Source organism: Electrophorus electricus, chromosome 25, assembly GCF_013358815.1.
Source record: "Electrophorus electricus isolate fEleEle1 chromosome 25, fEleEle1.pri, whole genome shotgun sequence".
Classification (NCBI taxonomy): Eukaryota; Metazoa; Chordata; class Actinopteri; order Gymnotiformes; family Gymnotidae; genus Electrophorus; species Electrophorus electricus.
Genome location: NC_049559.1, coordinates 6,072,708 through 6,097,200, shown reverse-complemented (window position 1 = coordinate 6,097,200; position 24,493 = coordinate 6,072,708). Strand labels below are relative to the sequence as shown.

The following is a 24,493-nucleotide window of genomic DNA, read 5'->3' as shown; positions in this document are numbered from 1 at the left end:
CGCTCTAATCTGACGTATGTCTGGAGCGGTTCGTTGCCACAGATGACCAGCAACAAAGTTTATTGGTCGTTGGTGAATGTATATTTTTCATAGGTTTTCCACCATTAAAACTGCTAAAGTTCCCTTTCAAAGCACACCTCCTCCCAACAGACGAATTCTCCGCCTACATCCGCGTAAACCAGTCATTTCTGACAAGCGCTTCTGAAGGTGCCAATATGGCCTAAAGGGTTCAATGGTCATTGCAAATCTGTGCATTGTGATAACATGTCATCGTTTATAGAATAGTCTCTTCTCCGGAGAGCACAATCAGGCGAGACGGCGGGCGGGAGTACAGGCTGACGAGCGCAGTGTACCGGAGATGCGGGTGCTTGGGTTACAGTAGGGTGTGAAGATGCCTTCTGCTGTAATTGCAGTTGGCGTCTTCATACCATGAAGCATGCATCTTTACAGCCATGTTATTAAGCACAACCATAAAGCCCCGGCAGCTTGTTATTAACAGGCCACAACAACCGATCTGGAGGCTTAGTGGATGCTGAGGGTTAGCACTGAGCAGATGTAGATATCAGACAAAAGTGAGGGCCTGGTGTCTAGGTCAGTCTCGGCCTTGGTGTTAACGTTCAGTTGGGAACCGGAGTCCCTGAAAATTATATTAACCTTCTGAAATAAGAGCACTGTTATGCCAGTGTATCTAGAGAATCCACCTTTCAGTTTGGTCCTAAAAAAGTAAAGCTGTCCTAGCATCTAAACCAGAGGTTCCCAATCCCAGCCTTGCCCTGCCCGGCAGCTAGACCAGGCCAGAGTAGCCAGAGGAATGACAGCTCTGCTATCTGAACGCTGCGAGCGAAAAATGTTCTCCAGGCTGGAGTCTGGGGATGCCTCCGTACTGAGGAGTGCGGAATGCATCCTATCAGTCATGAGGTGTGAAGCAGGCTGAATGGGGAGTAGCAGAGGCGCGGAGGGGATTAGCCGCGCCTCGATACCCACTACCCACATCGGTGCTCTGGAATCCTGGCCGGTCATATAATACTCGTCCCCATGTCACTGGCACCTGGGTGTGACGAACGCAGCGGGAACAGCTAAGCCATCACAAGGTCAGCGAGGAGCAAGTGAGGAGCACTCCAGCGAATGTTTGAACGTGCTGGGAGCCTCCTGTACAGCAGTTGAACATTCACTGTGGAGCCTTTAAAATGTTATGGTTAAAGACCGAGAACCCTTATGAGGAAAATCCTGAAATCACGCCAGACCACTTGTTGTTGGCTATGCCACAGGTACACTGCCAAGCTGGGGTCAGTCATAGAAGGAAGGGCTGACCTCTTGGTGGCGTTCTCCTGGAAAGGGTAGAGGATCTGGCCGTTCTGGCAGAGCTCACAGACGAAGCCCTTCTCTCGGCAAAGGCTGCAGCTGTACACGTGGGAACTGGCGAACTTGATTACTTTGGAGAGGAACGGAGCAAGCTTCCCATCTATCACCTATACAGAGAAGGGAGAGAGAGAGAGAGAGAGAGGGGTGGACACAGAGGGAGAACACAAGGTGAGGGGACAGATGAGAGTTGGGACACTTCCACTCTAATTCTGCAGTCCTCACCCATGACAATGCCCCCAGCAGACACTTTTTTTCCTCATAAAACCAATACTGGTGATGTGGTCGCAGTACAGTCAACAGGAAATGCTGTGCATTTCAAAGTGCTTCTAAAAACAGGGCCCAATGGGAACCCAGGCAAAGGAGGCAGAGTTCACATCAGGAATCCAGATCAAGACTAATGAAGGCTTGTGGGGCCGGAGGGTGGGTTGGGGAGGGGGTCTGGCTGGGGCTCAAGAGCGAGGCAGAGTGGGGTAATTCCTTTTGGAAGACCGTTTGCAAAAAATAATATGTGAATGCCATTTACCGGCCGGAGTAGTTAAAAATCGGCGCTGGGCTTTGAAAGTGGAGGTCTGAAGAAGGAGCATTGTGGAGCTCTGAATGGGTCAGGAAGGGGTCTGGACCTCCAACGCATATTCACCCAGGGGAAGAGACAAGTGGCTACACCTGGCAGTGCTGTGCTGCACCAATTAAAGGGCCTGCCAGCATTCTTCAGCCTTTCCACAAGGAGCCAGCCAAAGAATGGGGGGGGGGCACAGAGAGAGCGAGCGAGCGAGAGAGGGAGGGAGGGGCCTAGGTTGGTTTGTTAGGTGGGCAGAGGAAGCAGAGAGAATAAAAGGAGGGACCACCACAGTCTCCCATGAAGCATGTGGATGCACACACACACACACACACACAAACACACACACACACACACACACACACACACACACACACACACACACACACACACACACACACACACACACACACACACACACACACACACACACACACACACTGAGGCGAGTGAGGTTAAAAAGGGCTTGTGGGGACAAGGGGGGGGCTGGGCACCCACAGCTCTGAGACAGGAAGCGAGGGGAAGATCCCAGCATGCACTGCAGCAGCTGCATGCTGAACCCAGTCATGCCACACTTGTTCCTCTGAACACTGCATGTGCCACTTGGGTCCTGCAAGCACCGGTGCGAGAGAGCACACGTGGCCAGCAGAAACCACCAACATGTACACTACTCACGCAGAAGAGTTGACTATGAATACCATGAATCAAAATGTGTCTTTTGTGTGCTCCAACATGGCCATCATACACTCACCAGCCACCTCATTAGGTACACCTGTTCAACTGCTCATTAACATAAATATCTAATCCGCCAATCACGTGGCAGCAGCTCAGGGCATTTACACACGTAGACATGGTCAAGACAGCCTGCGAAAGTTCAAATCAAGCATCAGGATGGGTACGACCACCACGCCGGGTGCAACAGGCAACTCGGGCTACAGTTTGCGCAGGCTCACCAAAATTGGACAACAGAAGATTGGAAAAACGTTACCAGGTCTAATGATTCTGCAGCAACATTTGGACGGCAGGGTCAGAATGTCGCACAAACAACATGAAAGCATGGCTCCAGCTGCCCTTGTACCAGTGGCTCAGGCTGGCAGTGGTGGGGGATATTTTCTTGGTACATTTCAGGCCCCTTAAGACCAACCGAGCATGATTTAAACGCCACGGCCAACCTCAGCGTAGTTGCTGGTCACGTCCATCCCTTTATGACCCCCCCCAGTGTAGCCACCTTCTGATGGCTACTTCAGCAGGATAAGGTGCCACGTCACAAAGCTCACATCAACTCAGACTGGGTTCCTGAACAGTGGCAACGAGCTCACTGCGCTCAGACGGCATCCACAATTCAATCCAGTAGGTAGAGCTGCACGGATTGGAATGTCTGACAAATCGGCTGCAGCTGCGTGATGCTATAATGTCAACATGCACTTCAATCTCTGAGCAAGGTCTCCACCGCCTTGTGGAGTCAACGCCACGGCAAATTAAAGCATGAAGACAAAAGGGGGTCCAACTCGGTACTAGCAAGGGTACCTAATAAAGTGGCCGGTGAGTGTGTATATGTGCAAATAAATACTTTCCATCCGTTCGGGTTGCATCCTGGAGGCCAAAAGGCATCATCCAGATTCACTAATAGCCTGAAAGCTACCCTGCGACCCGGGGAGTACGGAGCTGTAATACGGCTGAAAGGCTGCAGTGCTATGGGCAACAGGAGACCCTTTAACCATCCATCAGGCAGCCTTCAGTTCACACGTGGAGAAGCCCAGCGGCAGTACACCACCTCCAATCCCTGGAGGGTCAGACCTGGGCAAAGAATTCCACTGCTAGGCATCTGGGGATGGCCACAGCCCAGCGATCAAAGTGGGCAAGAGCCAGTGCACACGCCATCGCCGCAGCAACGATGATGATGTACAAGGCCCTTGATTGATGCGGACAGGAGAAGTAATTAACTGTCTGGATAATTTAGCAGGGTAGAGGTGCGATGGGCCCCCTCGCCGAGCTCTGCGCCCGGGTCCGCCGTGGAGGACAGGAGCAAAGGAGCGGTTAATACACTCGCTGAAAACATAGCAACAGAGTGGGCTGTGGGCCCAGGCTTCTCCACAATGTCCTGCGCACGCTTAGTCGCTCACTAGCTAATCCGCTAAAAACCACTGTTTAACGCGCACTACTTTATCCCCTCCTCGTCCCGGACCCTAATGTCCCGGCCTGCTCCATTGAACGGCAGAGAAAAGGGCCTGGATTAGACAGATATAGAGAGGGTGAGCTCTGTTTGGATAACACCCTCCCTGCCAGCCCGAGCAAAACAGGATTACCACCAGCAAGTCAGCGTGCGAGGACGCACGGGTGGGGTTGGGGGGTGGGGTGGAGGCACAGTCAGGGACAGACGGGGGTGCATGTAGGTGAACAAAGATCTGCCCAGAAACTCCGGGCTTCGTGTACCCGCACACAGGAATGTAAAGACATACAAAGCTAGGATGGTTGGTTGCACATACGCATGACATCCTCTCCTTCATCCATGCGAGTCACGTGGCGAAAGACCACGAGATCTCAAGATTTACAGCTGAGGCTGGTGCCGTCAGCATAGCGTCGTGTCTGACCGGGGATCGCCGGTGACGAACATCGCACCCTGAGGAACAGTATAGCCGAGGTAGATTGACGGTGCACGGAGGCCGCTAGCACGCTGGACGCTGGCGAGTCTGACCACGTGTCCACGGGTGCAACAGGGAATCTGCGCGAGAGTTCGCAGGTCCGCGTGCATGCGCGCGATGCCCTGAAGCCGCACAACACGCCTTTGTACCCCTTCGGTTGTTCGTGGGTCGTTTGGCAAAGGCTGAAGCGCAGTTGCATCTTGTACGATGCACACAAAACGATTAGCATTTATATGGTGCTCGGCGTGCAGGCCGTCTTTGGGAACTCTTCAAACTCTTCTAGTTGTGATGCCCAACAAAAGCCCGTGGCCAAACAAGGCCAATCTCTGGGCAAGCCTTAGGCAAACAAATACGGCAATTTGGGCTGGACGCCTTATTTTTTAAAGAAAGTCAGCCCTAAACTTGTAGCTGTTTGGAGGTCAATAGGCAACGTGAGCTTTGAGTCGATAGAGTTTTTGTCTGAGACCATCATGTGGTGACCTCGGCATGGAGGAAGCACATTCCGAGGCCATAAAGGACCTGACATTAAGCAGCTGCACCAAAAGAAAATGGCTTCTTAATAAGGTAAGCCAATTAGAACATTGAAAGAGAGAGTGGTGTGACAGGAATTGGAAACACCATGATTTCCACAAGTCCGAGGAAACCACGGCCCGGCCGGGAATAACAGGAATTTGGGGGGGGGGGGGAGAAACAGTGACAGAATGCTGACAAAACATGAATGGAGAGAAGAGAACCAGCAAAGCCAAAACAAGACAAAATGTAAAGAGAGCGGAAGAAAGACAATAAGACTGGACCTGACGGTGCCACGGTGTCGTGCTAGTTTCCCTCAATATCGCCACAGCTGCACTTCACACTTACTCATTTCTCTTCAGTGAAAGAAAATCAGAAACCCAAAGCGGAGGCGTCTGAAGCACAGGGGTGAGGGAGAACAGAAATAAAGAGCAGGGGGCAGTGTCAGGGAGCGGGACGCCGGGGAAGAACGAACGCCTGTCACGCTTTGTTTTTTCCGCCTATTGCTTCTGAATGGCTCTAATTAGTCGGCTGGGTTGGGCGGGGCACGGAGACGGGACACGGCATCAAGGGGGACCGAGCAAAGGGACTCTGCCCTCCCGCCAGGGGCAAGACAGAGAGGGGCAAGAAGGGACAAACTCCGGCAAAGAAACAGCTGAGAGAGAGGAGGGAGGAGGCTTGTTAAACGAGTGACAAATTAATATCTGAAAACTCCGACTCATGCTCCGTGTGTGTTAGAACACACCAACGGTTATGTCACTGTTTGAATGAAAGGTGCAGTGTGAGATGGTGTACAGCGCATATACAGCGTTCAGAGTCACTGGTGAAGCTACAGTAGACAAATACAGAGGATTACAAATGTGACACACACTCCCCACTCCCACAATCGGTTCATGCAGACAGGTGACCCGAAGCACGCCACACAGTGTGTCTTATGGCAATTAACAGACTGTGTGTGTTTGTGAGAGAGAGAGACGCTCTAACCTGCTGAAGATCTGCCAGGGAGTACAGGTGAATGTGCTGTAACAGGTATTCCCTTGGGAAAATCCTGCAAAAAAAAAAAAAAAAAAGATGTATACAAAAAATAAAATTAAATAAATAAAATAAAAATGAATCTTCACCGCTGAGTGGTATCTCAAATACATCATATTACATTTACATGGTCACACTCAAATTAAGAGAGTGCACAGACATATACTCTCTTCCGTCCCGAGAGGAATACTGTTCCATCATTTTGTCCCTGTATCCATGACAACATGGGTCCAAATTACTGGGAAATAGGGGTTAATTCAATTGAATTGGAAAAGGCCTGTAGAATAGGCATTTAAAAGCACTCTCCCTTATTCTGGTTGAAGTGGGGCAGCTCTCTCCCTCCCTCCCTCTCTCTCTCCCTCCCTCCCTCCCTCCCTCTCCGGCTGGCTATTATAGCTCTCTCCACTGCTCTCCTCCCTCGAGCCTACTCCGCTTCCTGCACTCCCTCTCTTTATCACTCTCCTACGCCTGCTCACATTACAACTCTAAGGCCCATGGAGGCATCCAGGAAAAGAGGGAATGGAAGATGAGAAAGGGCCAGGCAGCGAGAGAGGACGAGAGAGAGGACGAGAGAGGGAGAGAGAGAGAGAGAGGGAGAGGAAGGGAAAAAATGGCTGGAGGAGAGGTGATGATGGCAGAGCTGGACTGAGACAGGTGCACCTTGAGAGAGAGAGAGAGAGAGAGAGAGAGAGAGAGAGAGAGAGAGAGAGAGAGGGAGGGAGAGGGAGAGAGAGAAGATAGATGACCAGCGCGCCAGAGAACAAGAAGCGGAGAAAGCATTAGTGATGTAGACTTTATGGGAACTTGGTGCCTGGAGTAGCATTTCCAATTCGTGAGGACCCACGGCGTGTCAAAAACGTGACCGACGATGCCCCCGGAACAAACGCCTGCCATTCGTCATGGTTCACACAGCAACGTCAAGCAGTACAGCCTGCACACGAGTCGACAGGCCAGTGAGAGAGACGGACTCAGAAAAGGGACACCGAGCCAGATGCTGAGTGAGTTCAGCGAGTTTCCCAGTAAGGGGGGAAAGCCACAATCTTGAATATTTAAGTTTGACCTCATTTTATGGCTAGGCTTTTTTGACTGCAAAGACCAGGCTGGATTTCACGTGAATCACTTAAAGGAACTTCTTGACATTTAAAAAATGTTAACTGCTTCACTGCACAATGAGTCCCTCTCATCTTACTGCAACAGGCACACTACTCTACGCCATCCTTACAATATCTACATTTTTGTTTTTCGATTGTTACTGCAGAGTAACTTTGCACAGATGTAGACGTCTGGTACGGCATCCAGCTAGATAAATCTACACCACCTGCAATGGCTGATAAAGTTGACTACCACAATCTGTACCAACCACTAACAGCATGGATGCGCCAAGATGCAACTCTATTCTAGCGCCGCACCAGGTGACAAAGTCTAATTAGGCACCGCCTCCATGGCAACCACTGCAGCCAATTCCCAGCACCTTCCCAGCTGTAGGGCTCTACACTGCACAATGACGGCAACCGTTAACCCAGAACCACTGCCTACACCACAAAGCTACCTCCCTGCCCCCAGCTGCGGAGTCCACGGCCGTCCCGGCGCCGACTACTTGCCCGGGCCCTGCCGGGGCCCCGAGTGCTTTAGCACAAAAGGCCGGGTAATTGGATCGATTAAGCATGCGGCTGCCGGGAGGCAGCGAGGCCTCTCGACGCATCTCGGCCCAGCTCGCTGCGGTAATGGCTCCTCGCTCGCGCTGCGCAGCTGAGCTCGGTCATTAGCAGGCCGTGGCGCAGATGGCGGGGTTGGAGGAGGCGGGGTGGGGTCGCATCTCGGCCGGCGTCGCGCGGACCGGTTGGCAGAACGCGAGCGGCGTGCGAGTAGCCTGGTGGCGGAGAGAGGCAGCGGAACGAGGGTGAGGGTACACGTGTAGCTGTACGTGGGAGGACTTGGCGGACATGCACTGGGGAGCTCATCTCCACATCCCCCGGGTTTGACGCTGAGGGCACAATTAAGCACCAGCCACAGAACACATCAGAAAACTGACCTCGTCCTAACGTCAGCAAGTGAAGAGTGGGGAAAAATGAGGGAAGGAAGACGCGATTACAGACTTGTGATCACAGCCCACACCAGGGCACTGCTGGTTGCAGTAGCCTAGTGGCTGAGGGCAGAGGGGCCGTGGCAACATTCCAGTCAGCTCCGTTCACATTTCTGTCCCAACATTCATTAGTTCAGCCCAACAGGAGGCATGGAAGCAGGAGGCTGGGGTTCGCAGAGTTTCGGGGTATGAATTTCCCCTTTCGTATCTATGGGTGGTAAGAGGCAAGGGAGAGAGACAGCGCGGCTAGGACGGCCGTGATGGACAGAGAGGGTGGAAGCCTCTACTACTGCACGTTAGACTCGAGGAATGTCAGAAATGACGGCTTATCACCGCTCGGGAGACTGGAGGATTTATCTGAAGTTCAAGAAACGCACACTGCAGCACAGAGGGAGTTTTCAGTGTGAACATTCAAGTTCCAAATATTTGTGCTGAGACGAGACAGAAGGGTTTGTACATGGGCTCTGAACTCGCTAATGAGGATGTGTTAGAGGAACGCTGAGATTCCACTTAATGATAATCTACTTGGAAATCTGTAAAACTCACTTTTCAACTGAATGGTCAAGCAGCATGGAAGACCAATGCTTACTTTAAAAACCTATTATTTATATATTGGCATTTTTATAATAATACCACACACACACACACAGTATAGAGGGGTGGTGAAATCCTAACTAAACCCCTTGAGAAGTCCTGTTTGGCTGATTAGGGTGGACAAGTTTATTTACGGTAAGAAAATAAGGTGTGGAAAAAGACCCGGCTGGCTGGTGACCTCACACGTTTGCTCCTAAACCTCTCCTCATAGTACCAGATAAATCAAACAATGTCTTTCTCTCTCTTTTAGATGTCTGTCTCCTTTCACAACACCGGTGCGTCTCAATCTCCCGTTCCCCTCTGCCTCTTAATATCCGTCCTCTCTCCGGGTGTTAATCTCTCTCCTGCCCCTCTCCCACTCCCCGTCACAGAGTAAATACGTTCACTGGACTGTAGTGTTTGTTTGTGGTTGGTATCCAAGCGATACGGCGGACAATCAGAACGGCTCCGAGCGCAGGAGTCACTATCGGTGGGTGGTGAGCCTGAGAATGAGAGCGAAAGGGGTTCTGTGTTAGTCATGCGTTACTTGCTCGGGGTTTGCCCAGTGTGTGGATTCTTTACTGGCTAAGCTTGCTGGTTAACTGTCTCCAAGGGCGCACTCAAAGATAAGAACCTGGCAACGGGTAAAGACTGGGCAGAAGCACGACGGTCACGTTCACAACCGCGCTCGCCGCGGGAAAGGCGTCACAGCGGAGATGCGTGCGAGTTCAAAACATGCGGGTCTTGCAGTGGGCGCGTGTGAGCTGTGTGTGGCTGCGTGTGCGGTTCACGGAGGTGCATTAGATCAGCCTCTGTGGTGTGGGCCATGACAGCTCTCTCTGCTCTTTCTGCAGCGCAGTGTAAACATTCTCCGTCCTTTCCAGGTCTGCCGGGGGCTGTCTGGGCCAGGCGATGGATGGCCGGGGTAATATTTTAGCGCCACCGCCCTCATCAATCCTGTACTGTTTGGAAATGAGGAGCATTAGCCGCTGCGGGCGCGTAGCCCGGCCGTAAACACGGGCGGCCGCTGCCTCTCGCGGGGGTCGCCGCGGCCGCTGCCCGTAAACACCCAGGGCCGGATAAAGCCGCGGCGTGCCGGGGCAGCTGGGATGGCTCCAGAGCCGTGGACGCGGCAGAGAGGCGGACCTCCGACAGACGCTCGGCCCGAGCTCCCCCTTTGTTCAGCATCTCGTCTGAACTTCAAACGGGCACCCGAGGCCTAGGTCACCATGGAGTTCAAAAGACCGTACAGGAAAAAGGACCGACGTGCTCAATAATTCACACTATTTGCATTGACGTACACTCTCAACACCTGAGCCGCGACCGTGTTTTGAGACGACTTGTGATTTCAGATCTGTAGTATAGCATCACTCCTCCCAGCCTCCCGTTATAGGGAAAAATGTTGCTGCTTTTTAGAGTCCTCAGTTCCATTACTGGTTTCTAACAGTCTACACACTTTCTCAGTCCAGCCACAGTCGATACGAGTAGCAGGAGACTGTTAGGGGACGATAGCGGCGATGTTCCACTGCGTGATAGGTCGTCAGAGCGAACGTGCGAGGGGATGAGTGCAGAGGCACCGTCTCCGCACCCAACAACGACCTAGAGAAGGGCACAGAGCATCCGTCACAGCGACAAGCCTTTTAGTGAGGAGCTCTTTGCATAAACACAGTCCCTTCGCATTTCCACCCAACCTGAGCCGGAGGAATCCACTTAGGATCAGGCTCGGTAATCCCAACTCTCTTCCTCACCCGCTTACCCCTGTGCGTTGCCCGCTGTGCGCCTACTGGTGGTCACTTCAGGCACACCCTTTCCAATCTGAAACATCCTCGATAACCGTTTTGGGATTGTAGTGACAAACGCCAGTCTGACAAGACTACCAAACCAGTAGCAGGCCACAGGACTGGGCCTTGGGTCCTTTTATCTTTCATCAGTTAGTGACCGAATTCTGACCCACCTCGTTCCCTTCACCGGCAGAAATGTCAGGTTTCTTCTGTGCAGACACACTCACCGGCGGCGCAGGTCCTCGGCCACCGTGGCTCGGCAGCTGAACAAATACGCCCTGAGCGACTGGAGCTGCTGCCGCAGCCTGAGCACGGTGGCCAGGGGCTCCGCGTGCTCGTACAGACACGGGTTCAGCTGCTGCACATCCAGCAATGGCTCCTCGTAGATGAACTCCAGAAACTCCTTCGCTTGTTTGGACACCTGAGCCGAAAGTTGGAGAGTTATCGGCGCATTTATTGCTTGAAAACATTTTCAATAAATATATTGCATGACAGTCCCTGTCTCGAGTAACGACATGACCCGATTCTACTGTGCCGTCTTTTTACGAAGAGGTTGTTTCCTCCCCCCCACATTTCATCCAATTAAGTCATCTCCAATTCCAAATTATTCCAAACTACACAACTGTAACACCAATCTGGGAGGAAGAAGGCTGCACATGCTTCCTCCACGGCGTGCACAACCAGTCAGCCACATGTTTTTGAGCCATAGTCTCCTCAGCACATGAAGAATGCTGATGCCTCAACCACACAACTATGGAGAAACTTAATATATTACTGTACAAATGGGACTCATTAGGCCCCACTACCGTCCTCTACTCATCCAGACACACACACACACACACACAGGAATGCAGCCAATAGTGTCTCTCTAAACTCTGTCACAGACAGTAACTATGCCTCTGAGATTTAGTCACAGCTGTAGTATGCATCACTGCATCTGATGCATTGGTATGTCACTCACAAGGCTTCGGCAGGCAACGTGTGTGTACCTTATGTTTGTTTGTGTCCCAGTTATGCAGTAGTCGAGCAGGAATGAGGAAGAGGTTGTCCTGATGGCAACTCTGGCAGTAGTACCACCCACTGTAGCAGCACACCTTGGCTTTGCCTCGGGACAGACCCACCAGCCTCTGACATCCTGCAGGACAGAAGAACAACGGACCTTTTAGGCCGGCCTGCTTCTGCCGTGAAGACACCAGATCTTACAAACCACGCTCAGTACGCAAGATATGAATGCCTTCGCTAGCTGTCGTGTGGAAGCCAGGGGTCACGACGAAAGTAAAGACCACCCAAGGCCACCAATGAGCATACCAGTTCTGGAGCTGACCGCGGTCGTATACGGTGGTTAGGCGTGGTGTGTTAATGAGTCCAGGTTTGTGATGTGAACCTTGGTCGGATAGAGGTTAAGTCTCAGAACTAGTGCCATCCTGTCAAGCTAAAGATAACAATTACAAAAAAAATTAAAAATAAAATAAATTAAACACACCAAAAGAAAAACACAAATTGCTTCACAAGCCAAAACAAAAAGCTGAATTCCCATCAATGCAAAAGAAAGCAACATGGAGATCCCACTCGATAAAACCAAGACCCACTACACAGGCTTTGCTTTGACGCTACTCTTCTTTCTTGTTCGTGTTTTCTTTAACCATTTGGGATCTACAAGTGAAAGACTCATCCAAAAGGAGCCAAAACAGGCGATTGTGAGCCGGACAGGTGTTCCTTATCCGAGCCATCGAGGAATCCGAGCCCGGGGACGGCGTGCCAGAAGAAAGGGAGAAGGAACGCTCGCTCGCGCTGTTCTCGGCGGAGCATGGCGTCGACCTCCGACTTCACAGGCGACGGGAGGGGGAGGAAGGAGATGGGAGATAAGGGAGGGACAAAAACATGGTGGGAAAACAGTGTCTCCAAAAGGGGAGGCCTAGCCTATCTAGAACACAGATCTGCACCACACAGGAGCCGGAGATTACAGAAGGTGCCATTGGCTGCTGTGGGTCACGCATTGTTTGCATTGGGGGGGGACCACACAGCAGTAAAAGGTCATAATTTCATCGTAAGAGAAAAGAGACTCATTAATAATACATTTATTAATCTTGATAATCACTGAGTGCTAAGTGATTTTGCGTTATCAAAAGACCTCAGTAATCTCTTCCGCTTAATGGAGGAGGAGAGAATTTGCTTGTAATTCTACCTTGATAAGCCAGTTGGTGGAATGAAGCTGTGCTCACTGGATGGCCTTTTTACGACCCCACCTTCAGCTACTCCCTTTGTTGAATTAAGCCTCCTCATCTCAAGACATTACGAGCATCAGCTCCAACTGGATAACTGCTTGGCAATTCTCGACAGCGCATTTGGAGACAGACCAGCCCACACGTTCTGTCTCTTTAATTCACAACTGTAAACAAACGAACCATACTATGCTCTGCCTGAAAATAGATCGCTTGGAAGAAGAAGAAAAAAAAAAGAAAATGTCCTCCCTTTTCCCCAACCCCTGCTGCAAGAGCTTGTGCCGCTGCCTGTTGCCAAACCAGTACGTAATGGGTTGTTCTAGCTGAGGCTGAAGGCTAGCATCAAACTCTGCTTTTCGCTGCCAATGTAAACCTGAGGCTAGCAGGGGCAGGGACCCCAGACTATAAAAAGGCAGGGTTGGTGTGTGGCCCCACCCCCCCACAATCGCTCCACCACTGATGGGTGCCCAATAGTGTGGCCGAACCACAGACCACGCAGCGGGGTGTCGTGTGTCACGGCTGCCCTGTAATCAGCGTACATGTGCAGCATCCAGCCACGAATACCACCCCTCTCCAAAAATAGCGCGTCATATACCGCGCTCTTTACATCCACTTGTTGGGGGAACCATTATTATGAAAGATTTCGCTTGGGCCACGGGTTCTGCAACACGAGGAAACAGACAAATGGCGTAGGCACGCTTAAGAGTCAACGAATCTCACCCAGTTGTGGAGTTCAGGTGACTACTCCACGTCTCACGGCTCCACGGGCCGGCGCGCTTCACGTTAAGCATGCGGGGTGCGATCTTAAACTAACGCTGCCAGCTATGCACAACACGGATGCTCTACACTGTAGCAGACAGTGTGGTTCTGAAGGCACTTCCCAGTAAAACAATTGTGACTCCCACAGCACCCTGCATATCCCATGAGGAGTCCATAAGGAGACATGGCAGGTCAAATGTGCATCGTTTCGGGGAAAGGAACTGACCATGGGGAAACCTCAGCCCCGTTTCCTTGCATGACCGATAGCAGAACAGTCCCATATGCAATTGCATATATGAAATCAGAACCAACACGGCCAAGCTTTGCAAATAGAACGGGCTCCTTCAGTTTACGCAGCCGTGCAATTTATGTTAAAGATGATATGGTGAATTAAAAAAAAAAAAAACAAACATTTTACATATTAAAAATTGTCACCAACCTGGAGGTTCCACAAAGCAAGCAAAGAGAAGAGAACTACGCAAAGGTAGCGGTAAGTCTGGGAGTGTGGGAAAGATACAGACTGTACAAAAACACAAGGCGTTTGATGTGCTCACTTCAGGGCCATCAGAGTAGTGCTTTTATGTGTGGCCACACTAAAACAGTGGCTATTTGGGCAGAGAAAAGGGTGAATCAAGGGCACTCCTAGGTGCCTCCCGTACAATAGTTTCTGGAGCAGGCGCGCCTGCCCTGAGGAGGTGCGCGGTCCGTGGGGGACAGCAAGCCTCTGTGTTCCCGCTCGATTGAGATTCTCCACTCGTGACACTTTCAACCGTCCGGAGAGTTCTATGGAAGCAGGGTGGAAGAGCCGTGAGGTGGGGGCTACTGCTTCACAGCACCGCGAGAGAGAGAAAAATATGTTTAAAAAAAAAAAACAAAACAAAAAAAACAAAAAAACAGGACTGCTGCTTTGATGTCCCTTGTTCAAGCAGAACCACTCAAAAAAAAAAAAAAAAAGATTTGCACGATGGGCAAAGCTGAGACTATGCGTGTGTGGTGTGTAAGTGGGCAAGCTTTGGCCATCTTTCTGATGTACACAGGAGCCCCTGAAGCCCAGCTTGCCCCGAGCTCCACACACCACCTTTCGCACTCACTTCCATTGTCTCATCTACTGCCACAACCTTCCCATTTGATCTTCTGTTCTGGTGCCCCTCTATGGGCTCCTTCTACACGGCTGTGTGAAAGGATCTGACAGAATGACAAGGATTTAGGCAAACTGAGAGGAGACTTTAGAAAGGGATGTATGCATATATGTGTGTGTGTGTGTGTGTGTGTGTGTGTGTGTGTGAACACACATATGGAGGCAAGAGGGTCGCTTGTGCTTCAAACGGATGGTACATGTGGCCTCTAACACAAAATCCTGTTATGCTGCCGACATTATTTAAATAAAGATTGTTCAACAAACAGTGTCAGCAGTGTTTTGATGTGACATGAGCACCAATGAAGCACACAAAGAGAAAGAGGAACACATACTGGAGACTTGAACCTCTAAACTGGCTAAACTGGCTGTACTAAAGAAGTGATCAAGTACCCATACCCACGTGACATTCCTCATAGTTAATAGCTGCAAAAAAGGTTTCCGTAGTGGTGTGAATGAATACCGCAGCTAAAGAAACAAATGAGAATTCAGGTACGTTTGCAGGACAATTGCACGAACTGAGCGATGTGCCGAGTACATTTTAAAAATGGCTGCACACGCTGAGAGTGGACACAGCGAGCATTCCTACTGCCATTCCTACATTCCTACATTGAGTTTTTCGGGGCAAGGACGGTGTGTGCGCGCTTTCCACTTTCTTAGGAAAAGGGCCCAAAGCTTTGACGGGGCGGAATGAAAATCCCGTGCCGGTTTTTCCCGGCTACCGGGCCGTGCCGGGACCGAGGAGCGCAAGCGTTCTCTCCTTTGCGTTCCTGTTGCATTTCAGCCGTTGTTTTTGATACAAACCCTCTGGCCCCGACTGAAGAGCGCTGTTCCTCTTAGAACCCCGCCCCCAACGGCCGCGGTGCGTGCGACCTTTTGTGGGCACTAACAAATTGGGGGCAAGCAGGGTTAGCTGTGCTCAATCAATGTCCAGGACAGCGAGAGAATGCAACAGTAATAAGACAAAATCTTGAGACCCCTCCTATTAAGGCAACACCATATCCACCCCTCCGTCCCTCGCGGGGCCATTGTTCTCCATGTCTACCCTGAAATAGCAGTTTCCCCCGTGCACTAGCACTCCAACGCGGTCCTCTCGGCCCTCCCAAACGGGCCCCCCCCCACCGCCGCCCCCTGTGATGCTTCGGACAGCTCCCTGGAGGAGGGATATTTGTTTAGGAAAAATCGATTCAACTGTAAAACAACGGCCCATCGCCTGACTCCCGCAGGAAAGCCAAAGTGACTGACAAGAAAAAGCAGTCGAAAGGAAACCAACTCATCCTAAAGGGAGAGAGAAAGCAAGAGAGAGAGAGAGAGAGAGAGAGAGAGAGAGATAGAGAGAGAGAAAAAAGCAAAGAGAAAGGGAACGAAAGGGAGAGGACAGATAAACGGGAAAAGCAGGAGAAAGCCTGGGGGGGGGGGGGGGAGACCCTTTCCTCTCCCACAAAGGCTATTTGTTAGCAACAAGCTGACAACGGTTATTCTTCCTTCTTACCTCCAACCAGAAGGGCTCATCTCAGTGGTTCAGTTGTGTTGTTTTACACTATACATTAAACAACTATTTAAATCTCGTGTGTCAAATGTACAAGACTGCTCTAACACAGAATAGAGAGAAAGGATTGTTAACCCTCAATTACATTTTTCCATTTGAAAGTAGATACTCAGAAGTTCCCAAAACTATTCCATATGGAAGGCAGAGTGACTGGACAGGACTTTTAAAAGAGCAGAGGAGAGAAGAAAGGACATCGAATGAGATTAAGGGGGGGGGGGGGGGGGACTGAAAGAAAGCCAGGAGACTAACGAGAAGCGAGGAGAAGAACGCAACAAAGGGAAACGCAAGTTTAGGAGTGGAACGCCAGTGAGTGGGAGAAGCGGAGGAAAGAATGACTGAGAGAAGGAGAAAGACAGAGAGTTAGTGGAAGAACAGAAGCGTATCCAGCTGTGCCATTCCTTCTTTACCATACCGACAGCTCTCATTCAAAACACACTCAGACCAAAAACAAAATTAAAAATCCTCCTTCATAGCCCTAAAATCAAACAATAAGGCCCTGAGCTGATCAGAGAATCCAGGGGGTCTTTGATTCTAAAAGAGGTGCCAATTATTGTCAGGAGTCCTGGCTTAGTGAGGTTTTCAGATCTCCGGCAGCAAAGGACCAGTTGCTACAACCGAAGAGGAAGAAAGTGGCTCATTTATACACTTCAAAACGTCATCATGATTGGCAGATGGTGCCTTAGGTCAAGACAAAAAAAATTAATTGATCAACTGCTGAAAATATTACGTGATAAGTTCCCTACTAGTTCCCTACTACCCATTAAACTAGCATCTATATTTTGTCCATTTTTAAAACCCAAAAGTTCGACAAACCTGCTCATAAATCTTGCTTCCCTGCTGTGTACCTGACCTTCTGAGGCTCGCCACAGCAAAGCAAACCACCACCACTACAGACCATGGCTACGAAAGACCACGCCGTCATGAATCAAAACAAAAACAAAAAAACAAAACAGCATATGGAGTTAGGGGGACAGCGCCTATTAGGCAAATTACAGAGCAGCGCTGAGGATTCACCGCTGGCTTTGTGTGATGGATGCTTGCATGTTTGAGTAACTGAAGATGATTTGGTGTGGCTGTGGCCTTGGTCAGCTTGGTTAAAAGAGGATGCGTGATGATCTCACTGGGTGAAACAATGGAAAAACCTCGGGAGGGCTTCACGGGTCATGAAAGCGGTCAGGACAGCTTCATAGGAACACAAAGTTGACCTTTTAAAGACAGAAGCTGCAGGCACACGGGGTCAATGCTCACTTACTGCCTCACTATCGTGACGTCAGACTCAGCTGGCAAGCATTAGGGAGTCACCACGAGCACTTAGACAAGGAAGCTGAAGTTGGATAAATGATCAACAAGCAGGACAAAAAAACGGCCCGTAACACTTCCTACATCATCTTGACATGGAGGCCAAAAGGAAACAAATAAATAAAGCCGACAAACACAGAAACAAAAGGTGATGGAAAAAATTTGGAATGAGAAGTTCTCACCTGCGCATCTGAAGCTCTGAGCAGTCAGGCCTTTCTCCACAGCCAAGCAGGTGAGAATGCTGAGGAAGCTGGTGGTGACGGACTGCCGCTTAGCCCTCTGGGTCCCCCTCTGCTGACGCTCGCGGGCAGGCCTGCTCCGCATCAGCACGCCGGGGGCCGCCGGCTGCCCGCCGTCGGCCTGCGTCCTCTGGGAGGCCACGGCCGCACGCAGGGCCTCCACCCAGTCCTGGGCCTTGAGTTCGCTCTCGGCCCGCAGGCGCAGCACCTCGTCGGGGAAGACGGCCTGGAAGCGGGCGCGGCCGCCGCCCTCGGCCTCGTCGCGCTGCACCGCCAGGCAGGAGGCGAGTGTATACTGCATCACGGGCTCGGAGACGGGGCCCCGCCCCTCCGTGGGGAAGGCCTGCAGGCACGTGCGGCCCAGCACGAACGTGAAGGCGCTCCAGTTGTTGAGGTCACTGAGCTGGTAGAGGACGCCCGCCTTGAGCGCTTCGGGGCAGCGCTGCGTGTAGAGCGGCAGGGCCTTGGGCCGCGGCGGCCGGGCGTCCGAGGCGCGCTCGCGGGGCGGGCCCTGGGCCGCGGGAGGCTCCTCCTCCTGCTGGCGGGCCGGGCGGGCGGCCACGACGCGCTCCCACAGCAATCGGCGCCACTCTAGCGCCTCCCGCTGGCAGGGAGCGCGGAGCTGCAAACGGGTGCTGTTGAAGAAGAGAGCCTGTAGCACACGGCCGTCCTGGGGCAGCGGCGCGCCCACCGCCTGGCAGTGCGAGAGAGAGAGCGCCGTGCACAGCTGGCGGTTGCCGCTGCTGTCCAGGCTGTAGAGGCGCAGCTCACATGGCGTCAGCTCCACGTGGCAGGCGCACCAGCGGCCCCACGCACCCTCCCTCTGGTCCAGCACGCCCTGTTTCACCACGCTAGGGCTGCTCTCTTTGTTGGCTGAGAAAAGGGGGGGGGGGGGGGGGGGGGAATAAAAATGATGCGATTTTCAAAAAATTATTCTAAAAATCAACCTTCTCGGTAGCAAACTGGGGTTGTCGATATTGAAAATAAGCAGTGGCGGAGGTTTGGGGTGAGAAATTTGAGAGACAAGGTGAAGGAAGCGATAGCATGGTACACAGTTCAAGTCTTGTTCAGTCAAAATAAAGTCAGTTTTGTCCAAGCTGTCTGATAGCTTTCATTGCCAAAACCATATAGATTACACAGAAAATATACAATTTTAGTAGGATTCTCTAAAAAGTAGCTTCTCCCTGATTTTCAAGACCATTTGGTGTCAGCCCACTGTCAAAAGAAAGCAATATGGATATAAGGATATGGATATAAGCAAATCTGAATAAAGTGACAACTGATATCATTGAACATATCGTATGAAAAACCTGTGTATCAAACATCTTGTTCAAAACACTAGTGCAAAGTAGTGAGAGAAATTTGAAAATAAAATTACTCATTAATTATTCACTAGAGGCTGCATTATATGATTGGAAACTCTAATGAATGATTACTGACCATCAGTCCGGCAGACTGCATGATGCTGTATGAGATAAGACGCCCAGTAATTCTGCATTACTGTCTCCAATTTCCTTTCCAACAACTACATCATTGCGGAGGGTCACGGCCATCTATAACGCTGGTGTGTCCACCAACATGCCTAGAAGTCTTCATGCGCAGCTGGACACGAGCAGCGCAGTTTAAACGAGGCACGACTTTGGGAGGACGCGTTCAGGCCGGAGCCGGCCGGGTCAGAACGCCGTCACGTCGATATCGCGCCCCGTGGGGAGAGCAGCTGAGATATCACTTCCTACGTAATGATTCATCAGCGATGGACGCAGATGCTCGCGCCGGCTGGTGACGGATGATATTGTGCTACGCGATAGCGCCTCGTCTGCTCCTCTCGCGAGTGTCGGCTGTGACCTCAGCAGGAAGAGAGATCATTGTTTGCGGGCCGCTGTGCAAACAGGACGGCCGAGAGTGGGCCCTAATCTGCGCCGTTCCTTTTCAGGCCTTCCTCCCTATTCCCGACTCTATCTCACGGTCCCCACTTTATCTGCTTTCCTCTCTCTGTCCTCGGCACCCATCGCCTGCGCTCTTCCTCAGCCGGGGCAGAACAAGATTTCCTCTCGGGCCAAAGAATCTTGATGGGTGTTTGGGACTGGGGAGCTATACTCCCCAACGCTTGCATCTGATCTGACAGAGGTCAAATGGAAGCATGCTTGATAGCAATTTCCCAAATGTTGTTCTTAGGTCTTATATGTAGTTTAACAGCCAAAAGTGCACCTTCCATAACCCCAGCACGCTTAGCAGCCAGTCCCCTCCCTGTGATGCTGTAAAGCTGAGGACAATGTGAGCTAAACGCGGGTTTGGTTAAGGGGGCGTCATCCGCCGCTTTGGCACTGTGGAACCCCGTTTCTGGAATCACAGGGCAAATTCCCTCACTCAGCGCTTCAAAAGAGAGTTCGAGTTCACGGCCGTGGAATGGGCCAGAGGAGGCGCAAAGCGTGCTGACGTGACTCAGCTGAGGAGTCCGCGCTGTGCTGGCAGCCTCTTCGGCAAAACCTGCTGTCTGAATGTGTCACAAAGTGGCAAAACCTCGACACACTGCACATAAAGCCAGCACTAGTGACAGAGCTCGGGGATTCATATGCACCAAGATCACATGACTCTTAGTGCCCAGGAACAAAGTGTTGAAGCATGCTGTGAGTAAGATCATGAGCTTACCAGGTAACGTGAGCAAGAACTCCAGGCCGCCAGGCTTTTTTTTTTTTTTTTTAAATCATGTATTTGAAATTCTTGGAATGACCAGAATCAGTGCAGCCATCAATTTAACTTGATATAAACACTGACTGATAATGTTGTTGAGTTCATGTAATTAACTCACGTCACTGGCGGACCAATAAACATGCAAATGAGTATGCATGCGCCATTGTGTTCTTGGGCAGACCTGTGTCCCACTTCAGGGCCGGTAGGTCTCAATTAGCGGTCTTCTTTTTTCTGTTACGCTACCACCATATTGCTTGACACAATCCTTTGTTTCACACAACCGAGCCTGACTGCGTGCAGTGGATCCAGCAAACCAAAGCTGACTTCCTGTGAAAATCACCAACACAGCCACAGGAGACTTTAGTTTGAAAAACTAAAAATATATCAATCCTCACCAAAGGCTGTAATCAAACTAACAAAGCAGAGGTCACGTTACATGATGATAAATGGTGTCTGAAACTTTGGGCATTTTGTACTGGGGAGAAAAGGCAATACCAGTAAGTAGGTTTTACATTCTACAGCCAGACCCTCAAAGGCCATATTGAAATAGAAGACACAGTAGATAGAAATTAACTCCCAGTTGAACCAAGCCAATCGTAACAGGGTTTGACATGTTTAATGTTCCAATAAGAGGGTTTTAGTAATGACGGCTTGTAGCTTAGCAGGCATACCGACTTAAACAGAGGTAACGTAAAGCTAGCGCATTCTCTGCTATTTGGGAGGTTTTATTGCTGTCCATAGGAAGAATAAAAAAGGAACTGAAAACAAGCTATATTTAACCGGAGGCCTTTTAAACGAAGCAGTTACGTAATTAAACAGAACTCAAGTGTGGCGAGGGATGTCGAGGCTTTGCCCCTTTCCAGTAATCAACAGATCCATCAACATTAGAATCTGAAGGAGCATATGCAAATTTTTTAAAAGTCACCGAGGCCAAGGCGCTGCTCGGTGTGCCGCACTGGGAAAGGAAAGCGTAATTTGGTGGGCAGTTCAGTCCTTCTGCTCTCTTCTCCCCGCCCTACGCAAACTTCTGTCCTGCAGCTCACAAACGCCAGGCCAAACTACGTCAAATTTAAGATGCAAAGTGACAGGCCCTACCAGGCAGGTATAAAGAAGCATTCTGAGCGACGCGAGTGCGGCTTTTGGTCCGCGGGCTATACTTAATCAGTTTTATATGAATTAGCGAGCACAGGACTAAACCAATCAAATACATTGAAGAAAGGTGACACTGATTATATTAGCAGTGAATTGCCCCATACTGTGCAATTACCTTCATGAACACAGGCGGGAACAGTAAGCATCGCTGAAAGAGGAATCCGTGCGCTCTGCGCGCTCAGGCCGCCGGCCCCGCCTGGCCGCAAGCCCACTAATACCTTTTCACTTGTATGCTAATCCTCTTAATATCAGGGGTAATTGGGACTCACTCTTTTACAGCACAGTGCCCGTTTTGTCGCAGAATTGCATTATCCCACTAGTACCTTCTTTGTCGAGGATCCCTTTCAAATTCAGATGTGCGGCTTGCCCAAACAAATGAACACGGAGACAAACAAACAAACACGCGCACAGCAGATCCGGGCACTCGCGACGGCGAAACCGCTAATCCGATCTAATCAGCGCAGCCCCGTCCGCCTCCCCGCGGCCCATGTCTCGCTCCGTGATAAAAAGATGACGTGGTCACACAGGTGCGATGGGGGAGGTGAGGGGAGCAGGCTTTGAGACCACGGCTACCAATGAATGCTCTCCATTTATTAGCTGAGCAGATATCAGCTAGAAAATCATTACAATGTGTAAAAACAAAAAAACTGCAGTAAAGTAATCAGGTCAGTCATATTACACCGAAGCCTCACCTTCCTGTTGGTTATTTAGCGCCATGTTCTTGAGTGTGTTCTTGTCGACTGCTGGCACGCCATTGTCCATGTACGTCCGGTTGTTGACGTCGGAGCGGGATCTGTTGTGCCCCCTCTTGAAGCCCCCACTGGTGTTGCTGGTGGAGTTGTTCTCCTTGGCGTGGGCCGCCAAGTCGTTGGTGGAGCGAGCTCGGTTCCTCTTCCCACTCCTCAAGCCAAGCACGCCGAAGGAGGACGTCTGCTCTGCCCAGGCCAGGCGGTGGGACGACATCTCCGCCTGCCCCCCAGACAGCAGCCCCCACACTCCGCTAGAGCTCAGCTCGTCCAGAGCCGAAACTTCTTTCAGCTTGGGTGGCCGAACTTGGCCGTCGTCCTGCACGCCGTCCGGTCCGTGCAGGTAGTCCTCTGTGGCCTCGAGGGCCGGGCTGATGTCCTCGACCTCCAAGCCCTCCATCACCCACACAGGCGGCGTACCAGAGGGGAGCCGGAGAGGCGGAGGAAGTGAGCGGGTTCCTTTAGCGTGCACACCTGGGAAGGAGCGGATGCAGACACCTCGAGGCAGCAAAGATGGAACATCTGCTGTCTGGGCCCAAGAGGAAGCTTGGCAAAACTGGTGCTCCTCGAACGCTGCAAACGCTTCCAGCACGAACACCAGATCTGTAAAACAACACCGTCAATCCGGTATCTTTGGAAACTGGTTTATTGCGCCACCAGTCACTGGCGAGCTGAGAGCGTTTAGCAGCCTTCGACAGTCCTAGTACTGTTCAGCCCATGCAGTGCCTCGTCATCAAACATTACTGGACATCAAAGATTCAGTCTCAGTGGCTGAAACCAAAATGTGGTGCACGGAGCAAAGGTCCAGGCATCAACATCCTGCATCGAGACAAACGAGACAAAAACATGTCAGATTTGCACGCAAATGAAGGAGTTAGTCCATGTCACTGACGCTGAATGGAGTTAAAACACGAAGAGCTTGGCATTGTCGAGATATGACTATAGACACAGCAACAAACACTACAGGGGATCTCATGCCCAGAACAGAATAGTCCATCAGCAGGTAACGTGTAAAAACAGCAGAGAGCACGTTCCCGGCTTTGTCTTAAAAGCCACAATCTTGTCCTGGATTATTTAGTTCACCTATTCCACTTGTCCCTTAAATTACCCTGTAGACAGCTTACTGCCTGAATCAATGAGAGAATAGGCACCTGTGCTTTCCTATAGAGACAGACCTTGGGTTACCTGAGCTTTGATGTAGAAGCAGATCCTCGGTTACCTGGGTTTAGATGTGCAGACGGATCACTTTCTTTTACTGATTGGGCTGCGCAGTAGTGAGGTTCCCCGGTTACTCCACTGAGCTCTGTTTGTTGCTATTGCATTTCATGTGATGCTGCGTCCCAGTCTGTCTCACCCTGGCTTCCCCGTCTCCCACGCGGACATCGATTTCCTCTGCCTTCCGGCTGAGGGTCTTTCACTTTCTTAAGGCCGTGCATTATTTAGAGGGCATTACGTCACCCCTGGCCAATGCCGGAAGAGCAAAGTCAGCATCACTGAGTGAGAGTGTGTGTGTGTGTGTGTGTGTATGTAAGAGGGATGTGGATTCATGGATAAGGGGTGAGCTGGAGAGCTCTGCAAACAGAACAATCCACGGCTTTCTACATCCTTACTTAAAACGTGACTCTGCATGGCAAAGGAGGAAATACAACCCTGCTTGGCACAGCCCACTTGGAAAATATTTAGTCACAGAAATCCTTAAACCCAAAAAGGTGACACTACTGAAAAAACAGATACCAACCACTGAACCAAATTACATGTTGGCAGTAGTTAGTGTCGGTGAATCAATGGCATTGGACAACAGCTCTGAGACAGATTTGCTGGGCCGAGACTGACAGACAGGGCCAAGTGTCTTGTATCGGATACATCAGATCATGGCTGCCAGTGTTCTGATCTCCTCATAAAGATGAAGTAGCGTGAGGGATGCAAAGACAGTTTCTATTTTTAGCATCCTGGCAGCAGGCATCACGGCGCAGCACCGAGGAGGCATGGACAAAGCTGAGCTCCACGCCTGCGGCTGCACTCACTGATGCTGTGTTTTAAACCCACCAGCAAAATCTCTCTGCTCCATCATGCGAAGTAAACATATATAATGCATATTGTCTTCTAAGGTTTTATAGCCTTTTATGCCCTTGAATGCTGTAAGATGCTTGGTTCAGAGTTCG

General features: G+C 50.8%; 1 protein-coding gene across 1 annotated transcript in view; it reads right to left on the bottom strand.

Annotated features, from left to right (window-relative positions):
* The window catches only part of plekhm3 (pleckstrin homology domain containing, family M, member 3), a 30,688-nt gene that overhangs the window by 3,507 nt on the left and 2,688 nt on the right, over positions 1 to 24,493 (bottom strand). Inside the window, exons 2-7 of the mRNA XM_026995918.2 lie at positions 22,278 to 23,150; positions 17,686 to 18,615; positions 11,529 to 11,674; positions 10,767 to 10,960; positions 6,055 to 6,118; positions 1,312 to 1,469 (exon numbers count right to left, since the gene is read on the bottom strand). Coding sequence (XP_026851719.2) covers positions 1,312 to 1,469; positions 6,055 to 6,118; positions 10,767 to 10,960; positions 11,529 to 11,674; positions 17,686 to 18,615; positions 22,278 to 22,731 — 1,946 coding nt within the window. The 5' untranslated portion in view covers positions 22,732 to 23,150. The remainder of the gene's footprint in view (positions 1 to 1,311; positions 1,470 to 6,054; positions 6,119 to 10,766; positions 10,961 to 11,528; positions 11,675 to 17,685; positions 18,616 to 22,277; positions 23,151 to 24,493) is intronic.